Below are 26,575 nucleotides of genomic sequence, written 5' to 3' on the forward strand. Positions count from 1 at the left end.
TTAGGGCTGTACACCACCCTATACGGGTGGAGAACTGCAGTTTTCCACCGCCGCATCTGGCCTCAACGGAGGGTGGATTTGAGTAACCGTCTGCCCGTGACCACTCACGGGCGGACGGTGTTTTTTTAACTAACTGCCACTAACATCCACTTCATGTCATGGAGAGATCGAGGTGACGATGAAGGCCGAAGGAGTTTTTCTTGTTTGATGAATCTAGTAAAAGTTCATATAACAGAATAATAAAGAAATGGTGCCACATAATGTTTTTCTTGTTTGATGAATCTCAAGCTATAAGTTGTAATGTTGCTATCATACGCTGTATGATCAGGAGCCTCTGTATCAGAAACAACAAAGGAAGATATAGACAGAGAACGGACCCAACTGTCTTTGCAATCATTATTTGCAGAGTTTACATTTTCCATTGCCATCCAAGCCACTTTCACATTTAGAATGAAAAAGAAGGGAAAAAAAAAAAAAGATTGGGATCGGAGTTTGCAATTTCTTATCATGCAGTCATATATAATTACAGAGAATATGATGTCACGGATCAACGGACACTAAACTAAGATCTGAACCCACTTCTAAAGCTGGAAATTTGAACCTCCTAAGTTTACTCCAATTTTTGAGGCTGTTCAGAATGTTCTGGTTGGCCTTGAACATAATCTAGGATCCCTTCTCCTGCTTTTTCACCGTGAGCTTGATCAGTTGCCAACTGGGAAAGGCCGCCAAAGGCTACTATTACCACCAGGAGTACAGCTGTGGAGGCAAAGAGAGGCCAAAAGTAGGCCAGGATGGTGACAAAACGAGGGGCTCCATACAACAGTAAGGAAAGGACCACTGAAACAATGACTGCTATGGTGAAATGATATCTGTACTGCATAAGCTTCTCTGGGACATCCATGGCCTCTTGGATTACAATTACAAACCCAGAGAGAGACAGAGAGAGAGATTGAAGGAGTTGTTATATATATATGTCTTCTTGAGGTTCCTGTTGGGAAGTATGGTTATATATATATCCCTTGCTGGAAATGATGGTTTCAATAACTTTCAAAGTTTGGTCGGCCAATCTGCTACCTATTTTCTTTGTGATGTGGTTTCCCAAATTATCCTCCCTTAATCTCATTTGTTCTTTGGTTACAAGAATACCCTTATACTGAAACGTCAAAAGGATAAGAATGGTAGAAGGGCAGATTAGTCAGTGCATTGGATCCAATGGAATGTATTGTTTATCAACTTGCTTCATTTTTCAACATTATATGAAGATTAGAATTTAGGAAAGGAATAACTTTTTCTTCTCCATTGTGTTTATGGAATCCAGGGAAAGATTAATTGATCAAAGAAGTATCTTGGACTTTGTTTAATGAAAAGGATGACTTTCAAGGGTCTCTGGAAAGCAAAACAATTTCTCTTTCCACATGCCACTAGAGGATTCTCGTCTTAGCCTAATCTAATGAAAACCCTTCTAGGATATGTTTGCCAACCCAAAAAGAATGAAATTGTTCCATTTTATTTTTTGTGACATTTGATGGGATAGAGGATAACCCAGGTCGGTTAAAGCAGACAAGAATCACTTCACATGTACGTTCAGCCAAGGAGATTCTTCTGTTTTCATCTCTTAAGCTTATATATATATCAACCAAATATTTATATTCAAATCAGTTTATAAAGATTTCATGTATGTAGCTACTAGCTAAACCATATAACTAGTAGGGTTGGGCGAAATCCGGTTTAATTCAAGCCAACCTGAAGTTACCAATCCTATTCGGGCTGCTTAGGCAACTCTCGAGTAAGTTCAGCTCGAGATCGGTAACCCTTTTTCAAATTTCACACGGATCGAGATAGAATTTGGTATTTATTTTTGAAAAATCCAAAGTTGACCCACCTCAGTAAAATAAAATAAAAAATTTGATATATATATATATATTTTGAAACCTAACCTTCTCACAAAGCCTTTCCCTTTGTGTCAAATCATAATTAGGGCCAGGCAAAACCCTAACGCATACTAATCTTTCTTTGTTGTTATTGTTGTTCCTTGTTGGTACTAATTACACAGTAAATTCGAGAATTTGGATCAAGGCTTGTAACGATTTTCATTTTTTGTCCACTCATCAAATCAAAATTCAAAAAGAGCAATTCTCCGCCCCAAAGGAATCGGTGATTAGGCCTACTTTGAGAATATGATTTTCTCCATTTAAAGTGTGAAATAGAGATAAATTATTTCACGGTTATGATTTAATATTATTGTATCTAATCGTATAAATAGTGTCACATGATAAATATTTTGGCACGACATTTAAAAAAATTTAAATGATATAAGATTATTTACATGGTTAAATTTAACAACATGACCCCAAAAAAAACTGACCCATGCGCTTGATTTCATAGTGAACAACAAAAGCCCACAAACACTTCTCTATAGAACCATATATATGGAAGGAGCATAGGACCTGCAATTAGCAACCTAGTCTTATAACTCAGTTGTAATGAACAAGCCCAGGCCCAATTATTGGCAAATATAATATGGGCTTAAGGTAGAGCTTAGCCCATTTACAAATTGGACAGATAAAATCCACCAGCCTGGCCTGAAGGCCATGAACCCTTGTCTAATGTTCAAAGACAATTATAAAAAGAAATGTCCTAGTTCAAACTCCATAATCAGCTGTAATTGCCAAATAAGCTAGAAACACTTTCTCTCTCTCTCTCTCTCTCTCTCTTTTATTTCTTTATAATCATTGAATGAGAGAAGTTGACAGGCCACCTCAAAGATTAGCAAAAGTCCAAGGTGTATGAAAAGTAAATGAAAGTAGAATACTGTATTTCTTTTTTCTTTTTCAATACCTCTATGAGACTTCTTATACCTGAATAAAGACACCCTTTGGAAGCCTCTAAACAGTACATACATTCCATATGTGACATCATTGAAACAAGCACAGAATTTTCTTTTTAAATTGAATCGGAGAAATTTTCTCTAATCTCGTCTATAAAATTGTCATGTATTCTTTTAGTAGTTTTACTAAAAAATCATGTATCCATTTTATAAACCGAAATGAAATAAACTCCTCCAACCTCAAGGCTTAGCTGGATCCCACTTCATATCATTTTCAAATCCTACTGTAGCCAGAAATATAGTCGAGAAATCATTAACATAAAAACCCCAAATCTTATATTAATCAAGAACCCTTTTGACTGCTATGGAGCTATTAGGGTTTGGTCATGATCTTTCAGTATTCTAAAAGGGTAATGTGTAATGGGTGTTGGTGGAGTCTTCCCTTGTCGCCTACCCAAACACCCCCACAAGTATATATAACTCAACAAAAATGGCCAAATGTATAAGGTTTCTTACATATAATCATACTTTTACGCAAAGATGGCAATGGCTGGCTGTCCATGGCATAGTACGTAATTCTTTCAAGCCACTTTTAGTTCGTCCCTATCGATTCCCAGTCATCAATACCTCATTTCCTAAGTTTTGATTCAAAATCTGCTTTGAGTGATGCCCACTAAGCATACAAAATCTTGGTTTCAAGACGGATTTAACGCTTAAGCAATTGAATTACTCCAAAGCAAGAGCTTTCCATCAATTTAGTCAGATAATGACAAGACCAAACAACCCCCTTTTCCCATGTCATTTGCGATGGACTTGGGTAGTTTAGATGGATGAAGGTTTTTTTTTTTTCAAACTAGGTCGGTGAAAACTCTTCAAACTCAGTTTATTAAACTGTTGTCTGTCTTGAGAGTATATAATTTTCATATGCATTTTTAAACAGGTGACAGAGCATGTGACAGTTGTTTTTAAAGCATATGATTGTCACATATATTTTAAAAATGCACGTACGAATTACATATTCTAAGGACATATGTGAATTGGAAGAATTTCACCTAATTCAATTTGAAGGATCATAAAACTCCATAAGAATAAGGAAAAAAAAAATCAAATTTAGTCCCTAAGTTTTAATATGATTTCATATTATTCTTTTAAGTTTTCAATTTCAATAACTAGAATTTTTGTTATGAATTCCTTCATCAACTTACCGCTCAATTAATTAATGACATGCCATGTCAAACCAATATATTAATGTCATATAACTCTTGTTTGACACGTTAATTTAAGAGAAATGCTATAAGGTAATAAAAACTCCATATTTTACCCATAAAAATCAATGTGGCAAGATGCCACATCATCTTCTAATTTTAATAAAAAAAACCAAAACAAAAAGAAGATGATGCACATGGATTTTTATGGGCAACATATGGATTTTTTATTAGATTCTAGCATATCTCTACATTTAAAGAAAAATGCTTCATGCAATATAATGCTCATATTTGACCCATTTTTAGTAGCGTGGCAAATGGACAATCACATGAAATGGAGGATTGAAATTTGAATTTCAATCCTCTTTCCCTCACTAAATATGGGCCAAATGTGGGCATTATATTGCATTGTAGCCTCAAATTTAAAATATACTCTAAGTTAAAAGCATATTAATAAAAAAAATATGTGTGTTCAGCCAACTTTGGTACATGAAACGTACAATTGATACATCACGTGTCAAACAAAAGCTATATGGCATTAATTGTTTGGTCTAATGTGGCATACGGTTAATTAATTGGATGGTAAGTTTACCGAGTAACTTATTTGAAATCCTATAAAAACTTAAAAGGATCTAATTGTCAAAATTGAAAATCCAAAAATTAAATTAAAATCTCATCAAAATCTAACGACCAAAATTCTTTTGTTTTTTTCCTATAAAACTGGAGCTATCATCAACCACTTTCATCAAGATAAGGACAAAATCCTGAATTCTTTTTTTTCTTTTTTCTTTTAAGGAGGATTTCATATATATATATATATAATCTATCACTTATATATGTGGATCATAGTTTATCCAATCACATATTAGTTTGCTCAGTTGCAACAAATGGCAACAACTCATCATCCCTTTAATCCTTCTCTCCAACAATGTGCCCATTCTTGGATGGTCCAAATGTGATTTTCCACATAAGTTAGGTAGCTAAAAAATTAATTTGAACAAAAAATAATAATATGCAATTGGCACTAAGAGAGAATCATGATCAAACAGAACCGTTGGAAAAACATTAATCTTTTGTACTTTTGAAAGAGGTAATCTTTTTTAGATTATCAATTGGTTAAAGATATTGATGTTGAAAATAAATAATGATGATAAAGAAGAAGTAACCGTTACTGTCAAGAGGAGGGGAAGAGAGGAGCCAGCCGGCTAGGCCGACCATAAGAGATCTGTGCCTTTCAAAATTTTGCTTCACAACAAGGGAAGCTCATCTCTCTCTTTGCGGTCAATTCCTTGAAAGCTCGGACTCTTCCTCAAATATAGCTGACATCCCCCTTTGACATTCATCACCCATCAGAACCCAGTTCTTGGTTGTTATTGTTGTTGGACTTTGCTTGCTCCTTTCTGCATTTCCAAGCGCCAGAGAAGAAACCAAGTGAAGATGGGGAGCCATGATCAGGAACAACTTGGGTGTGAAGAGCTCTCTCTTGCTCACCCTGACCCTGTTGTGTTAGAGCTCAATCGTCTGCAGAACTTACTCAAAGGTTTCTCTCTTCTTCTTCTCTCTCACATACACACACTTTTTCTCTGTCTGCCCTGCATATAGCATTACGTTGTTCATATGTTGATTGCTACAGTTTGTTTAAAATGATCATTGAATTCGATATAAAGCTTTTTTGGGTCTATTTTACTTCTGCTAACTGATTTGGTTCCATAAAAGTTGAATGGTCTCTTGGTTTTTACAACTATTAAGGACTAGATTTGTGGTTTGAGTGATGCTGGAAGTTGGAACGATGCTATTAAACCATATAAACTTTTTTTTTGTTTCTGCATAGGTTATTAGATTTGTGGTGTCTTCTTGTCTTCTTTGTATATATTTTAGTTCTTTTCATAGTTTATGTGTTTTTCCTGTAATAGAGTCTATTGAATTTCACTCTCCTGATTTTAGTATATTTGCTAGTCCTGAAATGACAGCATTCTTATGGTAACAGTATATGATGAGTGGAGTAAAGTCATACAATAATCTACTGTAGTAGATTATGGTTAACTTTTTTAATGACAAAAAAAACCCTTGAACAATGGTGATCATACTTTTGGGTGAAAAACTAATTGGCCATATAATTGACCATGGTGATTTGTGTAACATAATTGACTTTTGGTAGTTTATGCCGGCTACTTAGAGACATGATTCCCATGTAAGTGCCTATACTTTTTATCCATTAGATTGTAAATAGCCACCTTAAACATTAATCCCTTGAAAAGAAAAGAAAAAATTTGGTCATTCTTTGCTTTGCTGTGATTTAAATTTCTTGCAACAAGTCAGGTTATTTTTTGTAAATTCATGTATATTTGCAGAAATTTCGTTATTTTTCAAGGATTTTCTTGTCAAATTAACATGGAAGCAGGTGTATGATTGTTGTATGTTCTTGTCAAGTACAAGTTTTAAGCGATTCATGACTATTATTTTTGATTTTTCTATTCAGAGAAAGATAGGGAGTTAGGGGTTGCTCAGGGTGAAATCAAGGCTTTGAGAGGAACTGAAGCTTTGAAGGATAAGGCTATAGAAGAGGTAATCAACAATCATATGCAAACATTGTCTCTCACAGTTCAGGACAACATTTTGTAATACTAAGTACATTGGAATGTCTTTTGTTGTGTAGGAAGAAGTTATTTTGTACAAATTTTCGCCATTAAACTTATGTTTGCTTTTTCTTTTTTTTTTTCTTTTTTTTTTTTACAGCTCACAAATGAAGTTAATAAAATGGAAGAGAAACTCCGAGTCACTGAAAATCTTCTTGAACATAAGGTTGGTTAAAGTTTTACTGGGACTTATAGGAACTACAAAGTGTTCTTAACTCGTGAGGCTAAGATACTCCATTTGTGTCAAAATCTGATGAAATGCAGAACCTTGAAATCAAGAAACTAACAAGTGAGAAGAAAGATGCATTGGCTGCACAGTATGCTGCTGAAGCAACCCTTAGAAGGGTGCATGCAAATCAGAAGGATGATGAGTCTCTTCCTATTGCCTCAGTCATTGCTCCTCTTGAGGCTGAAATCAAAATGTATAAGAATGAGGTAGGAGATGAAAGTTAAAAGGTTACTGCTTTTTAAAACAAATGCAATAATATACGGATATTTTTGATGGCTCACACTGTATGCACTCTTCCTTGGCTCTTGGCCTTTTCAGATTGCAGCACTGCAGGAGGATAAGAAGGCTTTGGAACGTCTCACCAAGTCAAAAGAATTAGCTCTTCTTGAGGCAGAGAGGATATTGCGAAGTGCTCTAGAAAGGGCTTTAATAGTTGAGGAGGTTCAAAATCATAACTACGAATTGAAGAGACAGATTGAGATTTGCCAGGTAGACTTCATCAGATCATGTTTTGTTGATGAGGATAAAGAAGTTTGAGTAATTAATCCAACTTTAAACATACCACATGCAGGAAGAGAACAGAATCCTTGAGAAAACTAATCGCCAAAAGGTTTTAGAGGTTGAGAAGCTTAGCCAAACCATTCAAGAACTTGAGGAGGCCATTCTAGCCGGTGGGGCTGCCGCCAATGCTGTTCGTGACTACAAACGGCAGATAGAAGAATTACATGTATGTGTCATGGTTATATATGGTGATATCCACAATTCTACTGAATGAACTTTAATTTACTAGGTGTTCTATTGATTTTCATGTTTTGGACTTCAAATTTCTTACCATAGTTTGGTCCAAACTCACAGGAGGAAAAGAGGACTCTGGAGAGGGAGCTAGCAAGAAACAAAGTTTTAGCGAACAGAGTTGCAACTGTGGTGGCTAATGAGTGGAAAGATGAAAATGACAAAGTTATGCCCGTCAAGCAATGGATTGACGAGAGAAGACTGATGCAGGTATTTTCTTTCCTTGAAAAATTACATTAGCCCAATGTTTCACACACTTGGCTGTTTAACTTCCTGTGAACGTGGGTTTTCTATTGTTATAATTTGCTAGTTAACTCTTTACAAGATCAAATTTAAAAGGGTTAGAACTTAATATTCAGATGAATGCATTTATTCCATTAGTATTTTTTTGTATGATTAATCATACCTTGCAAATGTAGGCAGAGATGCAGCGGTTGAGAGACAAATTAGCCATATCAGAGAGAACAGCAAAGGCAGAAGCACAACTCAAGGTAAACATATGACTTCCAATCTTCCTGTCAGTCAATCTAGACCATTCTGCTTTTGATCTTTTAAAATAAGTAAATTTTTTACTAATGTAAATTTACTTCAGGATAAATTAAAGCTGAGACTTAAGATAATTGAAGAAGGTTTGAAGGATGTCACGAGTTTCTCAGTCAATCCTAATAGGTTTTGTGGGTCTCCGAAGACAGAGAAGTCCAGTAACTTTTTTGGCTTCTTAACAAGCAATGGTGGACTAAGAAAGAGGTCTACATCCCAGCCAAGGGCTTCTACCATCAGTAGAAACTCTCCCTTGCAACAGCCCAATGTGGAACCTGAAACAGCCCATGTTGCTGGAGAGCTAAAACATGCAAATAGCTTAAAAAAGAAAAACGCTTCTGGAGAAAATATGATGAGAAAAGGTATATGGGCATCTAGAAGTAAAGTTGTTGATAGCAGTGAAAAGGAGAACGCAGAAATAGCGGCACACACAGACACAAATATCAGTAAGGGCAATGATGATGATACAATTGCCTCACCAGAAATCAAATCCAAAAGGGGTGGTAATGAAGATCCACAAAACAAAGGAAATAATGAAGACGTGGTCTCAGGATTTCTGTATGACAGACTTCAAAAGGAGGTCATCAACTTAAAGAAGCTTTGTGAAGTTAAAAACAGTACTTTGAATGCTAAGGATGAAGAAGTAAAGGTACAGGCAACTTCTCTCTCTCTCTCTCTCTCTCTCACTCACACACACACACACAGTACTGAAAACATGAGGTAATATCCCTTGCAGATGCTCGTGAAGAAGGTCGATGCACTGACAAAAGCCATCGAAGTAGAGTCTAAAAAAATGAAGAGAGAAGCAGCAGCTAGAGAAAAGGAAGCCGCGTCATTGAAGATGGATGATAACAGAAAGAACAGATTTGCAAACTCATCAATAAGGTTTGTTTCTACTTCTTCCTCTGTTTTACTCAGAATTCATGGTTCAACCATTGTTATCTTAACCTATAATTGCATTGAAAATCCTAGTGACTTTTGCATTCGCTTTGGCCGTCATTCCTTAAACTTGGTGGTTTTCAATTGCTGCAGGGTATCAAAAGCATCCTGAAGATTCCTTTCCTTACATTGGAGAAAGTTGAAATGGTTAGGAAATAATTTGATTTGTCAGCCACATTGTGTGATTTTTTTCAATGTACATACACAAACGAAGTTCAGCTGATGATTATAGCTACAAGAAATAAAGGCCTGATTGCTAAAAGGGGGAACCGACTTTGTACATCCTAAGATGGTGTTGATTTGTGTTTTCCTCCGCTTGAGATAATGTAAATGGTATACAGTATGGTTTCGTGGTTCATACTCGTGAATAAATTATAGTCCAATTTTCTTGGCTTGTTTTTTTGGGACAGAAATGGAGTTGAATTCGAAAACATTATGTGAAATATGCAACTTACTGAGGAATATGGGAAACAGGGAAATCATTTGGACATAAATAAGAAACAGACATAGATTTTCAAGAAAATCATGTACACTTTAATGGGAGATCTCACCAAGATGTATGAAGAAACTAATGTCAAGGTATTCTTCTTTGACAAAACACATTGGGAATCCCATTCTCTATATCACATTTCTTATGACAGAATACATCTTTCCTATATAATGCTCTCACTGGATTTTGGTTTCCCTGATTTTTTTGGAAGCCATTACCACATGATCACTGTTCTTTTATCTTGATTTTATCTCTATCAAACAAGACTTCTCTTAACCATAGTTTGACAGATACTATATATACAATATCCAAGGTGACTTGGTTTCTAAGCAACTCATAAAAAGAAAAGATAGCAGTAGCTATCCTATCACTCAAAAACTATGCACCTCAGGAATGGTAGCTAAAGATGGATGCCATTTCCGACACCCTTCTACATCTCCTACTTGACAACTCCCTAAAATTTGGCCGGCAATATCACTGGACTGGAACTTCTTTGTGCTTCTCAGTAGCAACTCCAGCTGTTCCTTGGTCACCACAATCTTTACTTTCCATTGCTTGCCAGTGTCGTGGTTGACCGTTCTTGAAGTAACCGACGGGTGGTGAGGCTGCGGCTGGAGTGGCACGAGATAGTAAACCTCCCCAGGTTCTAGCCTGGTGTTGGGTGCCAATGGCGAATAAGGCTGGGCATGGTGTACCAGCTTAAAGCCATTGTAAGGGCCACAAGTGATCTTTTCAACTGGTGTTGAGGCGATGAATTCTTTTTCTCCTCCATTAAAGATTAGAACTCTAATCTTCTCCTCTGGTGGATGGAGCAGTACATCTATGCAGTTTCCCATGGTGCTTTGATCAAAAGAATTAGGATCATCAATTTTATAGTTCGACATGGCCAATTTCAAGCAGTAGACACAATTCGACGTGCAAGCCATCAATATTTTTCTTATCAGTTTTAGTTTACGTAAGCTTTTTTAATAGGCCAAGTCAATGGTGAGAGAGGTCTGTGCATTGTTCTTGGTCGCCCTCAAAGAACATAATATTTAATTAAAAGGTCAAAGGTCAACTTATTTTTTTAAGCAGATTCAGATGTGATACCCCGTAATCGTGCCTTGACGGTTCTGTTTCCTTCTCCACAACTTTCTTCAGATTTATGATCCTTGCACTTTGGGATTAGGAAGTAAACAACCAAATGGATCGGGATCCACGGGAATTCCCCACCCGAATGGTCTGGGCACAAGACCCACCTGCCCCGTGCGTCTTGGAACCCGGAATTCCCTCTCTCATTTCCTACTTGAATTTGAGTGTATTCTAAACAATCCCAATTCCAACCAAATAAATGTGCAAGACAAGGTAGCATACAGCCCATGGTTAATGCAAAATAGGGAAGTCGTTTATCCAAGTTATTCGGGCTGTACTACCTCTTATCACATACCTCATGAGGTGTAAAATCAATCATAAGAAATGTGCCAAATTGAACATCACTTATAGGTTCCTAAAAAATGTGTTATTGGTCTGTTCAATTTTCTTGCCAAGAATTTACCTAGTGCCACAACATTTTGCTTGTTATGTACTTCCTCCCCAATTATAACAATATTTTCCACAAGAAGTCAAAAAGAAAATAGGCTAAAGGAAGTTTGACACATCAAGCATCAACAGACCAGAATACAGAATCACGGTTTTCAGTTCTCAAATCAACAAACTGGCATGGCAATAGTTGCTTCAGTTCTAAATCAACATTATCTTACACCCGTCTTCAGTTCTTAAAACAGCAGCTTCTTCCTATCGCTCTTTTCCTTTTTGTTGGATGAGTACAACACAACACTTCTCCATGTCGTTATTCCTGAAGAGACTATTTAATCGTGGTCCAATAGGATCTAATCATTATGCACTCAGTGATTAAGGGGAAACTATAGATAATTTAGCAATTAAAAAAACCCAACAATTCTAAACACTCCATTAACTCTATAAGACATCAAAGTATAATGGATTTCATTGTCTAATATTACAAAAATTGTCCTCAAACAATAGAGGTGAGATTAAAAAAAACAAATAAAAGAGACATTTTAGAAGCAGCACATACCACTTCTAGGCATTACATATTAATGGGAAGAGCAGTTCCTGAAACACCAAACCCTTATGAGCACAACACCTAAGCGGCAACTAATTCAGGCGAACTTCTAGACTTCAACCATGACTCGGCTGCAACCTTTGTAGTCAAAAACCAGCCAACCTTATCTGAAGCCTCATAAAACGGAGCATTGAGTTCCTTCAAATGTGACTCGAACACAACTGCTAAACCCTTATCTGAGTACTTGTGTTTCCCATGTCCGGTGTTGATTCCAAGCAATGGAGGAAGCTCCTCCCCAGATTCCATGGCCTTTGATAAATCATTTATCCAAACATGTAATGCAGTCAGAGCTGCCCCAAGAGAGAGACCCTTGAGATATAGAGACCACTGAGTTGAGGACCTAGACTGTATATCTGTGTATATCTTATGTGTAAGCCCCAGTTCTAGCAGCTCACATGCTCTCTGCAACAGATTTAGGTTGACACAGAGATCAATTAAACAATTGCAGTAAGCCTTCTTTACATCCACTCCAATGGAATCAAAGAGTTCTGATGCTTCCTTTCTAAACTCTCCTTCGCTATCTTGCTCCCCTAACAAAAGTTTTATGACATGACCAAGCTTTGAATTAGCCTTCTCGATGCAATCAGTAAGCTTACTAAGTTCTTCCTTTGGTGTTTGGGTCATCACATTAAGGAGACAACCACAGAAGCGTTCATCTGGAGTAATATCCAACTCCAACAGCCGTTGGAATGTCCTAACAACATCATCTGTACGCTGGGATTTCCCATAACATTGGATGAGTGATGTCAAAACAAAGATATTAGGCTCAAGGCCTGCCTCCAACATCTCATTCAACATTGCCTCTGCCTCCGAGACTTTTCCACTGCAGGAATATATGGTGATCAAGGATGAAAATGACCAACTATCAGGCTTGGAAGTCTGAGAATTTTTCATATGTTCAAAAATCTCAAAAGCTTCATCAACGCAGCCAATATCAGCACACATGGCCAAAAGGGTGTTGTACAGAACTACATTCAACTCCAACCCCTTCTCCTTCATCTCCTTATATATACCAAGTGCATCTTCACCATATCGAGCTCTAGCAAAGGCTCGTAAGAGACTTGCATACGTCCCCCAATTGGGTGAAAATCCATTGTTGGTCATTTCTTTGTAAATAATCTTCGCCTGCCAAGGCCGCTTAGCTCTTCCCATAGCATCCAACAAAGTGTTATATATAACCATGTTGGGCTTTGCACCAAGAGCCTTCATCTCTTCGTAGACATTCAAGCACCCGTCAAAATTTCCTGACACCCCATACATCTTAATCAATGTCGAGAATGTCACTGGGTCAATGCGCCACTTTTCAGTTCTAGCTCGGTCGTACAAACTCAAAGCCATATCAACATTACCAGCCCGTCCATAGGCATCTATCATAGCCGAATAGGTAACATCATCAGGAACACACCCGAAACTAGGCATCTTCTCAAACCACTCCACAGCCCTATTTGGCATAAAACACATCCTAGCACAGGTAATCAGAGTCGAAAACGTAACATTATCAGGTTTAACCCCTCTCTCAAGCATTTCATCAAGCAGCTTCTCTGCTCTATCCATGTCCCTACACTTCCTAAGCACCTTCAAAGTCACATTATAAAGAATCACTTCCCTACTTGGTTTCAGCCTCTGCTGAAAGTACCTAAGAGCAAGCAGTGCAGCTTCTGCGTTCACTGTATTATTAAGAACAATTACAGCATCTTGTTCCAAAATTCTATCTCCTAAAGCCCTCAGAACTCCAACTACATCTTCTTCATTTGGATTACACGAATTCAAAGACTCAGCCACTTTCGAAAGAGAAGCGTACCTTGCGTCGTATGAATGTTGCCGAAGCCGTGAAGCTCTGGGGCTTCTGGGATTGACCCAGACATTGCTTTTGGCTGAGGACCCGGATTTTCCATCTGGGTTTTTACCATCTGTGTCTTTTGGGGGGTTTGTCTTCTGGGTTTCTTGTGGGATTGGGTCTTGCACAGAAACATGGCTTACTTGGAGCAAGGTTTTTGGTTTAGAAGGGAGATGACTGGGCTTGAAAGAGTAGTTGAAACTTCTGAGACTGGGTTTTCGCGGAGAGTAAAGAGAGTTGCAGAGAGGTTGGCGGTCATGTAAGAGAGAGGAGGGCGAGGCGGAGAGATGGTAAGCCATTTCCCTCTCTCTGCTCTGTGTGCGTGCGCTCGAAACGCTTTGGTCTGGGTTTTGAGAAAGCAAGGCCAGGAGGCCTTATCAATGTGAGATTTTTTTACTATACTGGCCTTTTCTTATGTACAGTTTCATAAATTTAACCAGGGCAAACCTGTCTACTCGGCATGATAAATATCTCTGGGTATATTATCCAGTATCCTACGCTTCTTCTTTTGGTTGAACATTTTTTAAGCAAATTATTGTTGTTATTAGAGGATTTATTCTCAAAACCATGGGAAATAATTAATACGGGATGATATTAATTTAGATTATAAAAATTGAAGGAATATCATCATCCTCGCCATTTTACTATTTATTTCATAGTTATAATTTAAAGTTTGTGTATTTAACGTCACAAAATTTTATTAAAAATAAATGACGTTATATCACATTTTTACTCCTCTTTTATTTATTTTTTATTTTTTGAACTAGCTTTTATTTCAATTTGTTATGTAGCATTTCCAATCAATATTTTTAATTTTTTAAAAAAATAATTTCTTATTTCTATCATTTCTTTATTTCAAAGTTCAGTTTAGATATCCTTTAATAAAATGTAGGGATTTTACCTTTTTTGGTAACTTGAAATTATCAATACCTTCTAAATAATTTTGAGAATATCTAATTTTTAAGATGCAATACTTTCATCCATAATTTTGTTTTGGTAATATGGTCAACCAATAGTAAATTGGGATGTAACTTAAAAAAAATTGAGCGAAAAATCTCTTCTCACAACACGGGAGTCACCCTTATTATAAATTGGACTTCAAACAATTATTTATTTTTGCTTATTGTAAGTGGAGGTTTTTTTTAGCGTGTGGATCACGAGGCACTTGACATGAAAAATTTGTCAACTTAATGTTGATATTGTGTGCATGACGTGTCAAATGTGACAGTTTTAACAATAAAATTATAAGTTGAAAAGTGGACAAAACATAAAAACTTAGAAACTAAATTGAAATAAGGTAAAAACTTAAAGGCTTAATATAATTTTCCCTAATCAAAACAAAAACCCTTTCTATTTTCTCTCATTTTAATCACATGTTCAAAAACAATCTAATGCTAATTTTTTGCCACGTCATTAGGGAATAGCCAGGCTTTTCAGGCTTGGAGGCTAGGCCAACCGTGGGCTTCTCAACTTCTTTCAACTTTTCAGGCACATCTTTGGGCTTGGGCTAACTGGCTCTTTCTTCTTTCCAGGCTCCCTGGCTTATTTTTGGGCTTTTGCAAAGAATTTCAAAGCCATCAATGGTGTTAACTGTTGTGAGCCCATCCCAGCTCGGCTTATCCCACGGCCTACCTATGATAACTCATAGGATGAGGTCAAAAATTTATTGGAACCTATAATATTATCATTTTTTTTTTTGGTTGTATATATTATCATGTTTTCCTTGTGAGAAGAACATGTTATTTTTAATGATTCTATTAAAAAATTATATAATTTTCATATGATAATTAAAAAAGTATGTGTTTCTCACGTACTAAAAGACACATAACAAATCTATAAACCAAGTTAAAAGAAATTAATGTCCTAGGGTGATAATAGCTTTTACTCAAAGGTAAACTAGAGAATGTTATCTCGGAAAATCATTAGAAAAACTTTACTCTAATGATACACAATATTGTTCGCTTTTGGCTCTCCCAAACCAGACTTTTTAGAAAGTCATCCATTCTAGTACTACTTTCGCAGAAGCACGCTTAACTGCGGAGTTTTGATGGGATCATGACCATCACGGCTTTAAAACGCGTTGTTATTATTAAGGGTGTAAGTATACATTTAAGTACATCCACATCTCCATATCCGAGCGATGTGGGATGCTACACAACTACTTCATAACTTTTGACACGTGTTAGCATGCGATTGAAAAATGTTAAAATTATTTTTAGTGATAGATGTATGTCTAATTAGGTGCTAACACAATAATACGTGTAAAAAGTTGTAAAAGAGTTATAAAATAATTGAATGAGTAGGTTCCCAAATTATTAGCTAAATTATGCTACTAAAAAAGTACGGTAAAATCAAAGAAGCATTTACATTAATAAAATGTGCAATTTTCTGTTGAGAAGGTGGAATTCATTAACTTTCCCTTGTTAATACGTTGAGAGTGGATTCCCCAAATTATAAAAAGGTTGAGTAGCTCTTGCAATCGGTTGATACAAGGACAAAAGTTTGGTGCACTAGATCTCTATAATGGGTTGCGTTTAGAAATTGACTTCCCTCTAAACGTACACTAGCTTCTCGATTGTTCAAACCATCAAATCGGTTGCCAAAAAAGCAATTGATGGGTAGGAATGGATGCAAATCCACCCGATTTGATTGGAGAAATAATTTGAAACGGAGAAGAGTCCGTTAGTTAATTCAAAAAGGCTGGGTAATTCGTCATGGAAAATGGACTAAATAAAAATTTCACTTGGGGACCTTGTTAGAGCCTAACACCTAATTATGCCATAGGTGGACTGCATTTGATAACGACACACTTGGATTTAGGCTAAAAAGATCTTGATGTATATAGTCCGATTTAAATGGGTACTCTTAGTGGGAGTTTTAATAGAAATGATGTCTTTGATGGAATCGAAGTGATCTTTCATAAAAAGTTATAACCGTTAATTTCTGAAGACGGATCATCTATTATATCATTTTCATGCCTAAATAATTCTCTCTTGAGACGGATCATTTATATTTTCTCTTTGCATATTTCTTCATCAAGAGTTGTAAATTTCATGAGTTAAGATAAGTACACTATCTTTCTTACAGATCTGCCAACATGTTGAAAACTAAAAAAAAATATATATATTATTAAGTGTTAGGTGATATAAAAGATACTGGGACCATGCTAAAACATGGGGCTCATACCAAAAAGAAGCTGTTTGCTGACACAATTTCCTTCATCATTAAGTACCTAATTATTTTGCTTTTGTAAAGTAGATTTATCTCTTTCTCACCTTTCACTTTTGTGAGTTTTTATTGGTGAAATTTCTTTTACACATAAGTTTTGGATTGATCATGTACGATTGTCTACAGTTCACCTTTCCACTAATCTTTCTTTCATCATATCCTTTATTGCAAGGAAAGCTAGTGAAGTTCATGTATAATCCTCATGTATCTAAAAAGTTACTTTGTTCATAAGTTATGAATTATTTAGTTTAAAGTGAATCTATTGACAATGTATGATTATGGAGTCAATAATTAAATTATTTGATGCCAAATTATATGAGTTATATGTAGTATATTTGGTTTTCATAATCATATATATAATTAAAGATCCATTGATATTCTCTTTGATTCAATCATGTTAAAAAACAAAAACAAAGGGTCATGACTTTTTTGAACCGACCTAGCATGTGATAGCTTTAAGGACTTGACTTTTTGTGTCCCATCAATTATGAAGCTCTGGCATATTGGTACCATGTAATCGAGTTTTGAACGAGGCAACTCATAAAAAAATAGGGGTATTTGATGCGTCTCATGAATTGAAGCTATCACAAAAGTAAAACCCACTATGAATGTTGGGACAGAAGCATAGTTCATGGATTGTTATGAGCGTTAAATTGGATAATCTTAATTTGAGATAGGTTTAAGATCGAGCCTAAATTTTCGTGTTCCATTAATTTTAAAACTTTTGACATATCAATTAGGTACCCAACAAAGACAAGGGAGGGATGCTACAAGGGAAAAAAAGTTCTGATTAATTTTAACATATTTGTAAGCATGAAATGGATCATTGATTTCATTTTCATTACTTACATAGAAAGTTAATAGACAATAGTGTGGGGAAAAGGTAGCTAGAGTTCTGCAACACCTACAAACTAAGGTGTACTTTGCATAAGAAAGTTCAGAAGACATATGACACACACACAATGAAAGTAGCAGCAACAACATCCTTAATTTAGACGCAAAAAAACAAAACAAAAAAAAAAAAAAAAAAACCCCTTATGCTATTGGGGCCATAATGTTATTGGTCAGAATTGATGTCCAATCTAGAAGTATCCATCCTTTGAAATTTACAAATGGCTATCTATGACCCCAACCAAGCACAACTAGTGGAACTAATGGACATAATGATATTGGTCAGAATTAATGTTTTTTTTTTAAAAAAAAAAAAAAATCAATCTGAAATTTAAAAATACATAAATTACATGTTTCTGAAGTTAGAAGAATCTTCCACCCAATTCGGATAAAAACTTTATGTAATAGAATAAGTAAGTTCTAAAGGGAAGCAAAAAGTAGGTGCTCGATGGAAAGGAAATGATTAATATGGACCTTCTTTTATTTAAAAATCGTTACAACTCATGTAGCACTCAAGTGAACAACCAATTGTCTACCGACATTAATCAGACCACCAAACTTATTAATCCTTTTTTTTCTTGATCCTAAATATGAAGAAGTAAAGAGACAAACAAATGTGCAGTCGAGTTTGACTGATCAACATCAACAACGTATAACAGAGGAAGACTAGAACATGGTGATGATGATGATCGATGATCACGTACGCATACGCATGCACTGTATGCACATGCCATTTACATCACTGTGCATCCGGATGGATTATCTTCAGAAAAGTAATCACAGCGGCTCTCATAGCAGCTTCTATACCCACCGCCACCGTAACTATCATACACTGGCCTCCCATAGCCCTCATAAGATGGGGGTGGCCCACCATGACCATGAAAGCACGGGCCCCCACCAACACCATGGTAACATTGCCTACAACAAACATCAATCGGTAAAAATGGTGGTGGGTAAGCCACGGGGATGCAGGGTGGCTCCGCTGGAGGAGGAGGCTTTGGAGCCGGTGCAGGAGGCTTCTCTACAGGCTTCGGCTTCTCAGCTGGAGGTGGTGGCTTTGGAGCCGGCTCAGGAGGCTTCTCTACAGGCTTGGGCTTTTCGGCTGGAGGAGGAGGCTTTGGAGCCGGTTCAGGAGGCTTCTCTACAGGCTTGGGCTTCTCCGGTGGAGGAGGCTTCTCTACAGGCTTGGGCTTCGGGGGCGGTGGCGGCGGTACGATCTCAATGCTCTTAATGGAGTCACCACCCTTGCAGCGTATCTTTTCCTTAATCTTTTCCGGGGAGCAACACACCACTTTGATTAACACCGTATTTTGCTTCTCGTCGTATACCTGGTCTCGTATTTCTCTTGTTCACAAAATTCAAGACCACCACATATATAGAAGCTCAGTCCTTTTCCTTTTCGCCTTGTTGCTTCATCAGCAACCATGTGATCAAATATATAACAACTACAGAAAGAGTACAGAGAGAGATCGAGAGAGAGAGAGAGAGAGAGAGAGACTCACGAGGGAATTTACATAGAATTTTCTTCACCTTCTTGTAGCAGCGATGGCACTGAAGATCAACCTTCAGCACCATTATCGTTGTCACCTGTAAAAAAAGTAAAAATCCATATCAAGCCAAAATCTGATAATCCCAAATTCTAAAATCTTAAAGCGCAAAGAGAATAAAATCAGGTGAAAACTAAGTATGTCAAATAATGAAGATCGAGCTACTAGAAGCCAAAAAAAAGTGACATTTGAAGTGATTATTAACCACCACAAAAAATTGAAGATGGGTCATATTATCAAATGGGTATTAAGAAAAAAAAAATAATAAAAAAAAAAAAATAACTTTACAAACCGTTTCTCCCATGGCTGTGAGATCGATGATCAGATCGAATATCTCAGACTCAGACCAGATTGAAGAGAGTGGTCTATAGAGAAGCCAAGTAGAAGTGTGAACGTGTTATAGATCAAGAGGGCCGGGCCATAAAGCCCGCCTAACAGCAACTTGAGAAGACGTAAGCATCGTCGGTGTCGCGGGGCTGGAGCCAATGGGATGTAAACACGTGGACCCCCACATTGAAATTCATGCTATCATAAAAGGATTGTCGTTTGGGGCATATGGCTCTTTGGATTGCCGACTCTCCAATCTAGCCTTTGCATGTGCTGGCTTTGATTGACCCACCTCACCTTCCCAATTAATCAATCAAAACCATACATTAATCTACGGTAGATGTAGTTAGGTCAGGTTTAATTATGGGCCATGCTGATGCACCTTCACATGGACAACCCTACACGTGTCCCTAGACTTTGTGGCAATCTCATCTTTGAGTGTTGCTTAAGTTTGGGTCTCTCCCCTAAGGACCTGGACTCTGTTTTGACTCTTGAGGCACTGGCTGAGATCACACCGACTCACACAGCTCCTTGTTGGGGTTGTCAATTAATGGATCGGGATTTCTAACAAATTAGACAAATTGTGAGGTTTTATACGAGACTTATTTATCTAGGTACGTATGTTTAGCACATGATCAATTTTATATGGGACCTCTCCTAATTACTAGAGATGAGAGATCAATCTTAATGAGGTGTTAATAGAGTGATCAGAATATTGGTCCTAAATTGTGGGTTCCAGAAAAGTGAAAGCTTCGATCGGCAGCTCTTGGCAATCATGAATCCCAACAAACTTCACTCCTTCCAGTACTCGAAATATGACAAAGTAGGTTACATCGTAAATATATACGTACACGTTTTCTTATTTATATTTTTTGGAAAGCATATATGGAAGTTGAAGACCACAAACTATTTATCTCGATCTACTCTATGGCCAAATCCTACCGTCTGCTAATATAGTGTGCCGCAAAAGAGTGATGATAAAGAGAGGCACGCCCCGGCGTTTTTATTATTTTAATTATAAAAAAAATAATTAAAAAAAAAAAGAGTCAGGCGTGCATTACTGTTCATACACGCATGGCGTTTTGCATATCATTACTCGCCGCAAAATATATGCAATACAAACTTTACTTTAAGCCACTTATAAAATGTAAAATATTATGAGGCAGTTCATATGATACTTGTTGCACGCGTTAGTCAATAAAATATGAAAGGTCACATGATAATCTATGTGACACTCATTTCATATAATGTGGACTGTCATATCAATTTATAAATTATTTGTGATAAAAATTTTAATATTACAAGCAATTTTGTGTGCAAAAATGCCAACATATAAAAGGATTTTATTAAAATTAAGTAGTTGGACTGGGACCAGGCCAGCCCCACTACAACTGTCTAGGTCCGGAACTGAGCTTCAAAAGTCAGGCGCAATCTAGAACATGGTGCTGGCCCGGGTCCAAACCCATGCAGTCCAGCCCATTCTCAACTCTTAATCCAAATTAGAGTACCAATGATCCGCTGCTGACTGCGCAATACGTACTGAAACAAATGCATTAGAAATTGTCTTTGAATCTACTTGTGCACGTGATCATTATTGAGCTTATAAATTATGCTACTAGAAAAGAACAGTAAAATCAAAGAGGCTTTAAATAAAAAAATAAAAAATGTACAATTTTTCTTTCCGGAGAGTGGAATCCACTTTCCCTTATTAATATATTGCATCCTGAACTGCCTCGAATAGGTGAGCTTTGCACCCTCCCTTTCGGTACGAAAAATATTTGAATTAAATACAATTTGAACAATTAAATTACAAAAAATTCTTATCAGTGTCAAAGTACGTGCTTGACATTAACTTTACATTAAAGTGATAACGCTCTGTTTGGGTTCGAGAGGATCCGGTACGTTCTTGTAAAAGAGATGACATTTTTATCTTAAAAAATGTAAAAAAAACAAATTTACCATCTCATTAATTTATAAAACTTAAAATGAACCAGAGATCATCATGTTCTGTTTGAGCTCAACTTTGAAATTAAGAATATGGTTTCATTAAATGAATTTTACTGTTTAATTAGCATGTGAAGGATAGAGCTTTGTTGGTTGCCGTACTATATATGAAATATGAATGCATTGGGTAGTGGGTACGGACTGAATGACTTCTCCTAACTTCAATTCCAAGCTTCCTCGTAACTTCCAAGAAATGCAACCCACATATAGGGAGGCTGCAAGCCCACCTGTCTGGTGGGACACGCGTTTCAAATTGTTTGGGTGGGTGGTTTTTGCATCCCCCCAAACAGCTCCAAATTGGTGGCCTTTACCTCCTCTCTTTATGCAATCCAGCCACCTCAATTATTGAGAATCTGCGCGAAGACCGACTCTGCAAGTATTCTATTATGATCATGCCCTGTTCTTGACATGATGCATGACAAAATAAAACCTTAATCCTAAAAGGGCTCGTCTCTGTTCCATAATTTTTTGTATTTCATACATGCTATCTATTCATGAATACGTATTTCGATCTACGTACATATATCACACCTTTGATTTTAAAATTCTAGCAGAAAATAAGATGTCGTCCGTTAATTATCATGGAAGATGGCAAGACTTTCAGTTCCCTCCCATAGGAATTAGGATATTCTCATCCACATATATAATATTTGGAGTTCTATTTATGTGTTATTTTTAAAAATAACGATAGTGAATTACTATTCCACAAGTATTGTCATTACATAGCATTTAGGCAAATTAAACAACCCCTCTCTCTCTCTCTCTCCAGATTGTTTTTCAAGCTTCTTTCTTCGTTGGTAAGTACTCATTATTTCTTGACGTCTTTGGGCCCTCCCCGTCCCCACATAAACATCATGATTCGTCCGGCCTCCTCTAGCCCTTCGGTCTTGGTAATATATATCACACTAGCTTGTAGTTATAGTTTCTCTATAAAACAGCCTTTCAATCTGGCCTGAGGCTAGCTAAGATCGATTTGAATACCTCACAGCCATGGGAGAAAAGGTTTGTTAAGTTTTTCATGTTTTTCTTCTCTTAATACCCATTTGTAATCTATGTTTATCATGTTCTGGCTTGATCATATGGATTTAATTAGAATTTCAATACTTTTAAAGGGTATAACAATAATGGTGCTGAAGGTTGATCTTCAGTGCCGTCGCTGCTACAAGAAGGTGAAGAAAGTTCTATGTAAATTCCCTCGTGAGTCTCTCTCTTTCCCCTTCTCAGTACTCTTTCTTTATATCTATGAATTAATGTACGTGGTACGCTGATCAATCATCAAAGCCAAAAGGAAAACGACTGAGTTTCTATGTTGTCTTGACTTTTGTGAACGAGAGAAGAAATACATGACCAGATATACGACGAGAAGAAAAACACTGTGACAATCAAAGTCGTTTGCTGCTGTCCTGAAAAGATTATGCAAAAGATACGCTGCAAGGGTGGCAATTCCATTCTCTGCATTGAGATCTTACCGCCCCCGAAGCCGCCCCAGCAGAAAAAAGAGGATCCCAAGCCGCCTCCGCCGCCAAAAGAGGATCCCAAGCCACCGCCGCCGCCAAAAGAGGATCCCAAGCCTCCGCCGCCAAAAGTGGATCCCAAGCCTCCTCAACCGGAGCCTCCTTGCAAGGTTCCTGTGGTTGTACAGGTTTGCCCACCGGATTACGTATACCCGTCTGCCCGTGTGTGTTGTAGGGAGTGTTCTGAGGGTCGTCCTGGGGGCCCGTGCTTTGAAGGCCATGGCCAGCCACCACGCCAATGTTGTAGGGAGTGTTCTGAGGGTCGTCCTGGAGGCCCGTGCTTTGAAGGCCATGGCCAGCCACCACGCCCATGTTATGTGGTTTATGGGCGGCCAGTGTATGATAGTTATGGTGGCGGTTGGAATAGGGGTTGCTATGTGAGCCGCTGTGATTACTTTTGTGAAGAATCTCCATCGGGATGCACAGTCATGTAATTAATTGATCATGTGCATGCATCATCATGTCCTAGTTTCCTCTGTCATGCGTTATTGTTGATGTTGAGTCAAGGTTTGTCTGTATTTGTGTTTTCCTTACTATCTTCCTATTACTAGAAAAAGATTTGATAAGGTTGCTGGACTGGTAAATGTCGGTGAACAGTTGTTAATTTACTTGAGTATTACGTGAGTTTAATGATATTTAAATAACATAAGTTTCTTATTTCCCTTCTATACTATTTTATAACTAATTAATTCTATCTATCACTTCTTCGTGAGATTGAGATTTTCAGTAATTTATTTTTATTTTTTCTTAAATTTTGAGCATGCTCAAATAAATTTTATTTGTTCTAACCACCTATTTATATAGGTTGTTGCTGAATCTCTATCCGATGAATATAAACCTATGGTTGCGATTTAATGCCCAGTCCCATCATGAGAATTCTTTGGTGAACAATAATGGCTTTCGCTTTACTCTCCGTAGCTAGCTCTACTGGTTAGACATCTTTATGGCCCTCGAAAGCAAAAGTTGTATTTTGTCAAATACATGTTTTTGTTGCTTTTACCATATACTGTGTGCGTACGTGTCACATGTTTTCTTAACTCTCTTATTTGCTTGCCTGCCAAGAAGAGGGTGATGTAGTACGATGGAAGAAAATTTCAAACAAAATCAAGATTTAATTTTATGTTAATTTAGAGTGTTACTGAATATATATATATATATATGATTGTATTCAAATTTGATTGGATATAATTTCCACCTAACATACTTATATTATATGTACTTACCCCAATTTTTCTATAGATACGAGCATTTTGTATTGAAAATTTCATCAAGAAATAAGGGTAAAATGTAGCCCTTTTGGGCTCTTCACTCGTGGTCTATGTAGATGTTAAAATCTTTTGTATTTATTTTCTTTATTCCCTTTAATTTTCTTTACCATTATGATTTCTTCAGCTCTAAGTAATGTAAATTATGAATCAACGATCCATTTCATGCTTAGAAATATGTCCAGGTATATATATATATATATATATATATATATATATATATATATATATATTGGTTATTCACATTTGAACAACTCTTCTTCCCTTCCCCCTTCCCCCTCCCCCATCTCTCTTTTTTTTTTTTTTTTTTTTTCTTTTTCTTTTTTTTAAACATGATTGGATCAAATAGAATCCGAACAAATATTTAATTATATGATAATGAAAACCAACTACTATAACTTATATGGGATCACATGCATAAATTGCTCTCGAGTACTCCCCATAATCATAACTCTACTTGCCGAGGAGGTAATGCTTGCTCTTTTATTTTATAAATTAAATAACAAAGTTACTTTTTAAAATATTCCAAATTATGAATCTCACTTTCCTTACACCAAAAGGATGTGGAAGGAAAAAAAACAATGAGTGGAAAGGCAACATACATGGTCAATCACAAACTTGAAATACGTTTAAAGAAACTTCACCAATAAAAACTCGAAAAAGTGAAAGGTGACGAAGAGAGAAATCTTCATTACTAAGGACCACGGAGGGCCAGGTGCCTTATCCCCAATGGTCCTCACTCTCTTTAAGTTATTCATATTAATTTGTGATAAATAAATACTACACCATTATCTCATCCTCATTCTGACAAATTGACATGATAGTGTGATGCATAAGACATCAATAAAAATTAAAGTGAGTTACACTCGTTATTGAACTTATGTCTTTTTTTTTTTTTTGACATGTCCGCACAAGAAGAGAGAGAAAGATTCAAATTAGTGATTTCTACTTCATCAGGCGTGATTCTAACCGATTGAATTACCTCTTGAGACGAACTTATGTCTTAATGTATGTATAACAATTTTGAAAAAAAAAAAAAAAAGGGCATATTTGACTATTTGTTATCTTTTTTAAGCTATCACTTGGGGATAGGTCCATCCTTGGGCGAGAGTGCGTGAGATCATGAATCATGATGTCATAAAGTTAGCGAAACCGCATCTTAAGAAGACGTAAGCATCATATGTCGTACAGTTAGAGCCAATAGCAGGTAGACACGTACGTTGGTTATTATAAAGATAAATTGTCGTTATTATAAGCATCATATGTGATAAGGATAGAGCAAATGAGAAAGATATAATTGTTGGTGTCGCCCGTCTGAAAAATTCATGCCATGATAGAAAGATGTGTCGGTAGTATAAAGTCATAAAGAGCATCGTGGGGTTTCTGATCGCTGACTTCGCTCTAGCATTTCCCTCTGTGCTGGCTGCTGTGATTGGCCCTCCTCACCACCTTCCCTATTAATCAAAACTTCAAAACATGATAAATAGTATAAGGTACGTAGTTAGGTCAGGTTCAATTATAGGCTTCACATGGTGAGAAGCAACAAACAAGGCTTAATTAAAAAACGTGACAAGAGTGTCACCAAGTCATAAGACAAGTCTTATCTAGCTCTCAACTCTATGAGAAATATATATATAATTCAATCTCTGTCCTTATCAGTTGCAGGTGAAATAACCAGTGGGTTGTCTTCATGGTGGCCATGGTAAGCACTAAGCTGTGACAGTCGTATTTATCCCTTTTGGATAATAATAATAATAAAAAAAAAATCAACCATTCATTCATGGCGTTAAATTATCACGCCTTTGTCATAAATTATGTCATGAGAATTATTTATTTTGCCCGCTAGCTAGTTATTGTGGTAGTTGACTGTCTCTCACCCTTTGGTTCAAAAGGGACTGCGAAAGGTTTGAGATAAATGAAAATATAATATATTTTGAGTAATGCTACCATTCCACTCTTATGCTCGTACTCTCAAACTCTTTGATGTAATTTTTAAAATTATCATTAAATTTTAGGTAAATCATTATTATATTTTGATTCAATAATAATTATTTTAAAAATCACATTAGAGAGTATGTGTAGCATTTCTCATATATTTTTATGTAACAATTGAATAAAATAAAATAAAAATAAAAATAAAAGTTTCAGCATGTTTAAGGAAAGTTGAAATATCAATTAAAAG

General features: G+C 36.6%; 4 protein-coding genes across 4 annotated transcripts; 2 read left to right on the plus strand and 2 right to left on the minus strand.

The window, feature by feature from the left end:
* The first annotated feature begins 5,185 nt into the window (after nucleotides 1-5,185).
* MAP70-5 (microtubule-associated proteins 70-5) lies at nucleotides 5,186-9,562 on the plus strand. Its single transcript, XM_059582575.2, has 11 exons — nucleotides 5,186-5,572; nucleotides 6,512-6,597; nucleotides 6,769-6,834; nucleotides 6,933-7,103; nucleotides 7,216-7,386; nucleotides 7,469-7,624; nucleotides 7,753-7,899; nucleotides 8,109-8,180; nucleotides 8,282-8,878; nucleotides 8,966-9,114; nucleotides 9,262-9,562. Exons 1-11 carry the CDS (start codon nucleotides 5,470-5,472, stop codon nucleotides 9,278-9,280), a joined length of 1,737 nt encoding a protein of 578 aa, XP_059438558.1. The 5' UTR covers nucleotides 5,186-5,469; the 3' UTR covers nucleotides 9,281-9,562.
* Nucleotides 9,563-11,592: 2,030 nt separating this feature from the next.
* SVR7 (pentatricopeptide (PPR) repeat-containing protein) lies at nucleotides 11,593-13,983 on the minus strand. The gene has a single exon (XM_059582544.2). It carries the CDS (start codon nucleotides 13,914-13,916, stop codon nucleotides 11,802-11,804), a length of 2,115 nt encoding a protein of 704 aa, XP_059438527.2. The 5' UTR covers nucleotides 13,917-13,983; the 3' UTR covers nucleotides 11,593-11,801.
* Nucleotides 13,984-18,196: 4,213 nt separating this feature from the next.
* On the minus strand, nucleotides 18,197-19,708 carry LOC132171023 (Heavy metal transport/detoxification superfamily protein). Its single transcript, XM_059582217.2, has 3 exons — nucleotides 19,576-19,708; nucleotides 19,239-19,323; nucleotides 18,197-19,078 (listed from the first exon to the last, which is right to left on the minus strand). The coding sequence occupies exons 1-3, from the start codon at nucleotides 19,585-19,587 to the stop codon at nucleotides 18,471-18,473; spliced, it is 705 nt and encodes a 234-aa protein (XP_059438200.2). The 5' UTR covers nucleotides 19,588-19,708; the 3' UTR covers nucleotides 18,197-18,470.
* A 2,708-nt stretch (nucleotides 19,709-22,416) lies between these two features.
* Nucleotides 22,417-23,794, plus strand: LOC132171659 (uncharacterized). Its single transcript, XM_059583032.2, has 3 exons — nucleotides 22,417-22,616; nucleotides 22,727-22,811; nucleotides 22,952-23,794. The coding sequence occupies exons 1-3, from the start codon at nucleotides 22,605-22,607 to the stop codon at nucleotides 23,560-23,562; spliced, it is 708 nt and encodes a 235-aa protein (XP_059439015.1). The 5' UTR covers nucleotides 22,417-22,604; the 3' UTR covers nucleotides 23,563-23,794.
* The last annotated feature ends 2,781 nt before the right edge of the window (nucleotides 23,795-26,575 follow it).

The sequence above is a fragment of the Corylus avellana genome, chromosome 1, assembly GCF_965113065.1.
Source record: "Corylus avellana chromosome 1, dhCorAvel1.hap1.2, whole genome shotgun sequence".
In the NCBI taxonomy this organism is placed as follows: Eukaryota; Viridiplantae; Streptophyta; class Magnoliopsida; order Fagales; family Betulaceae; genus Corylus; species Corylus avellana.

Excerpts from the sequence above, each read along its gene's own strand:
- MAP70-5 (XM_059582575.2), top strand. The coding sequence starts at position 5,470 with ATGGGGAGCCATGATCAGGAACAACTTGGGTGTGAAGAGCTCTCTCTT. Across the intron at positions 5,573-6,511 it reads TCTGCAGAACTTACTCAAAG|AGAAAGATAGGGAGTTAGGG; the intron begins GTTTCTCTCTTC and ends TTTTCTATTCAG. Across the intron at positions 8,181-8,281 it reads AGGCAGAAGCACAACTCAAG|GATAAATTAAAGCTGAGACT; the intron begins GTAAACATATGA and ends AATTTACTTCAG.
- LOC132171659 (XM_059583032.2), top strand. Across the intron at positions 22,812-22,951 it reads AGTTCTATGTAAATTCCCTC|AAATACATGACCAGATATAC; the intron begins GTGAGTCTCTCT and ends GAACGAGAGAAG.
- SVR7 (XM_059582544.2), bottom strand. The coding sequence starts at position 13,916 with ATGGCTTACCATCTCTCCGCCTCGCCCTCCTCTCTCTTACATGACCGC.
- LOC132171023 (XM_059582217.2), bottom strand. Across the intron at positions 19,079-19,238 it reads AATTCTATGTAAATTCCCTC|AAATACGAGACCAGGTATAC; the intron begins GTGAGTCTCTCT and ends TGTGAACAAGAG.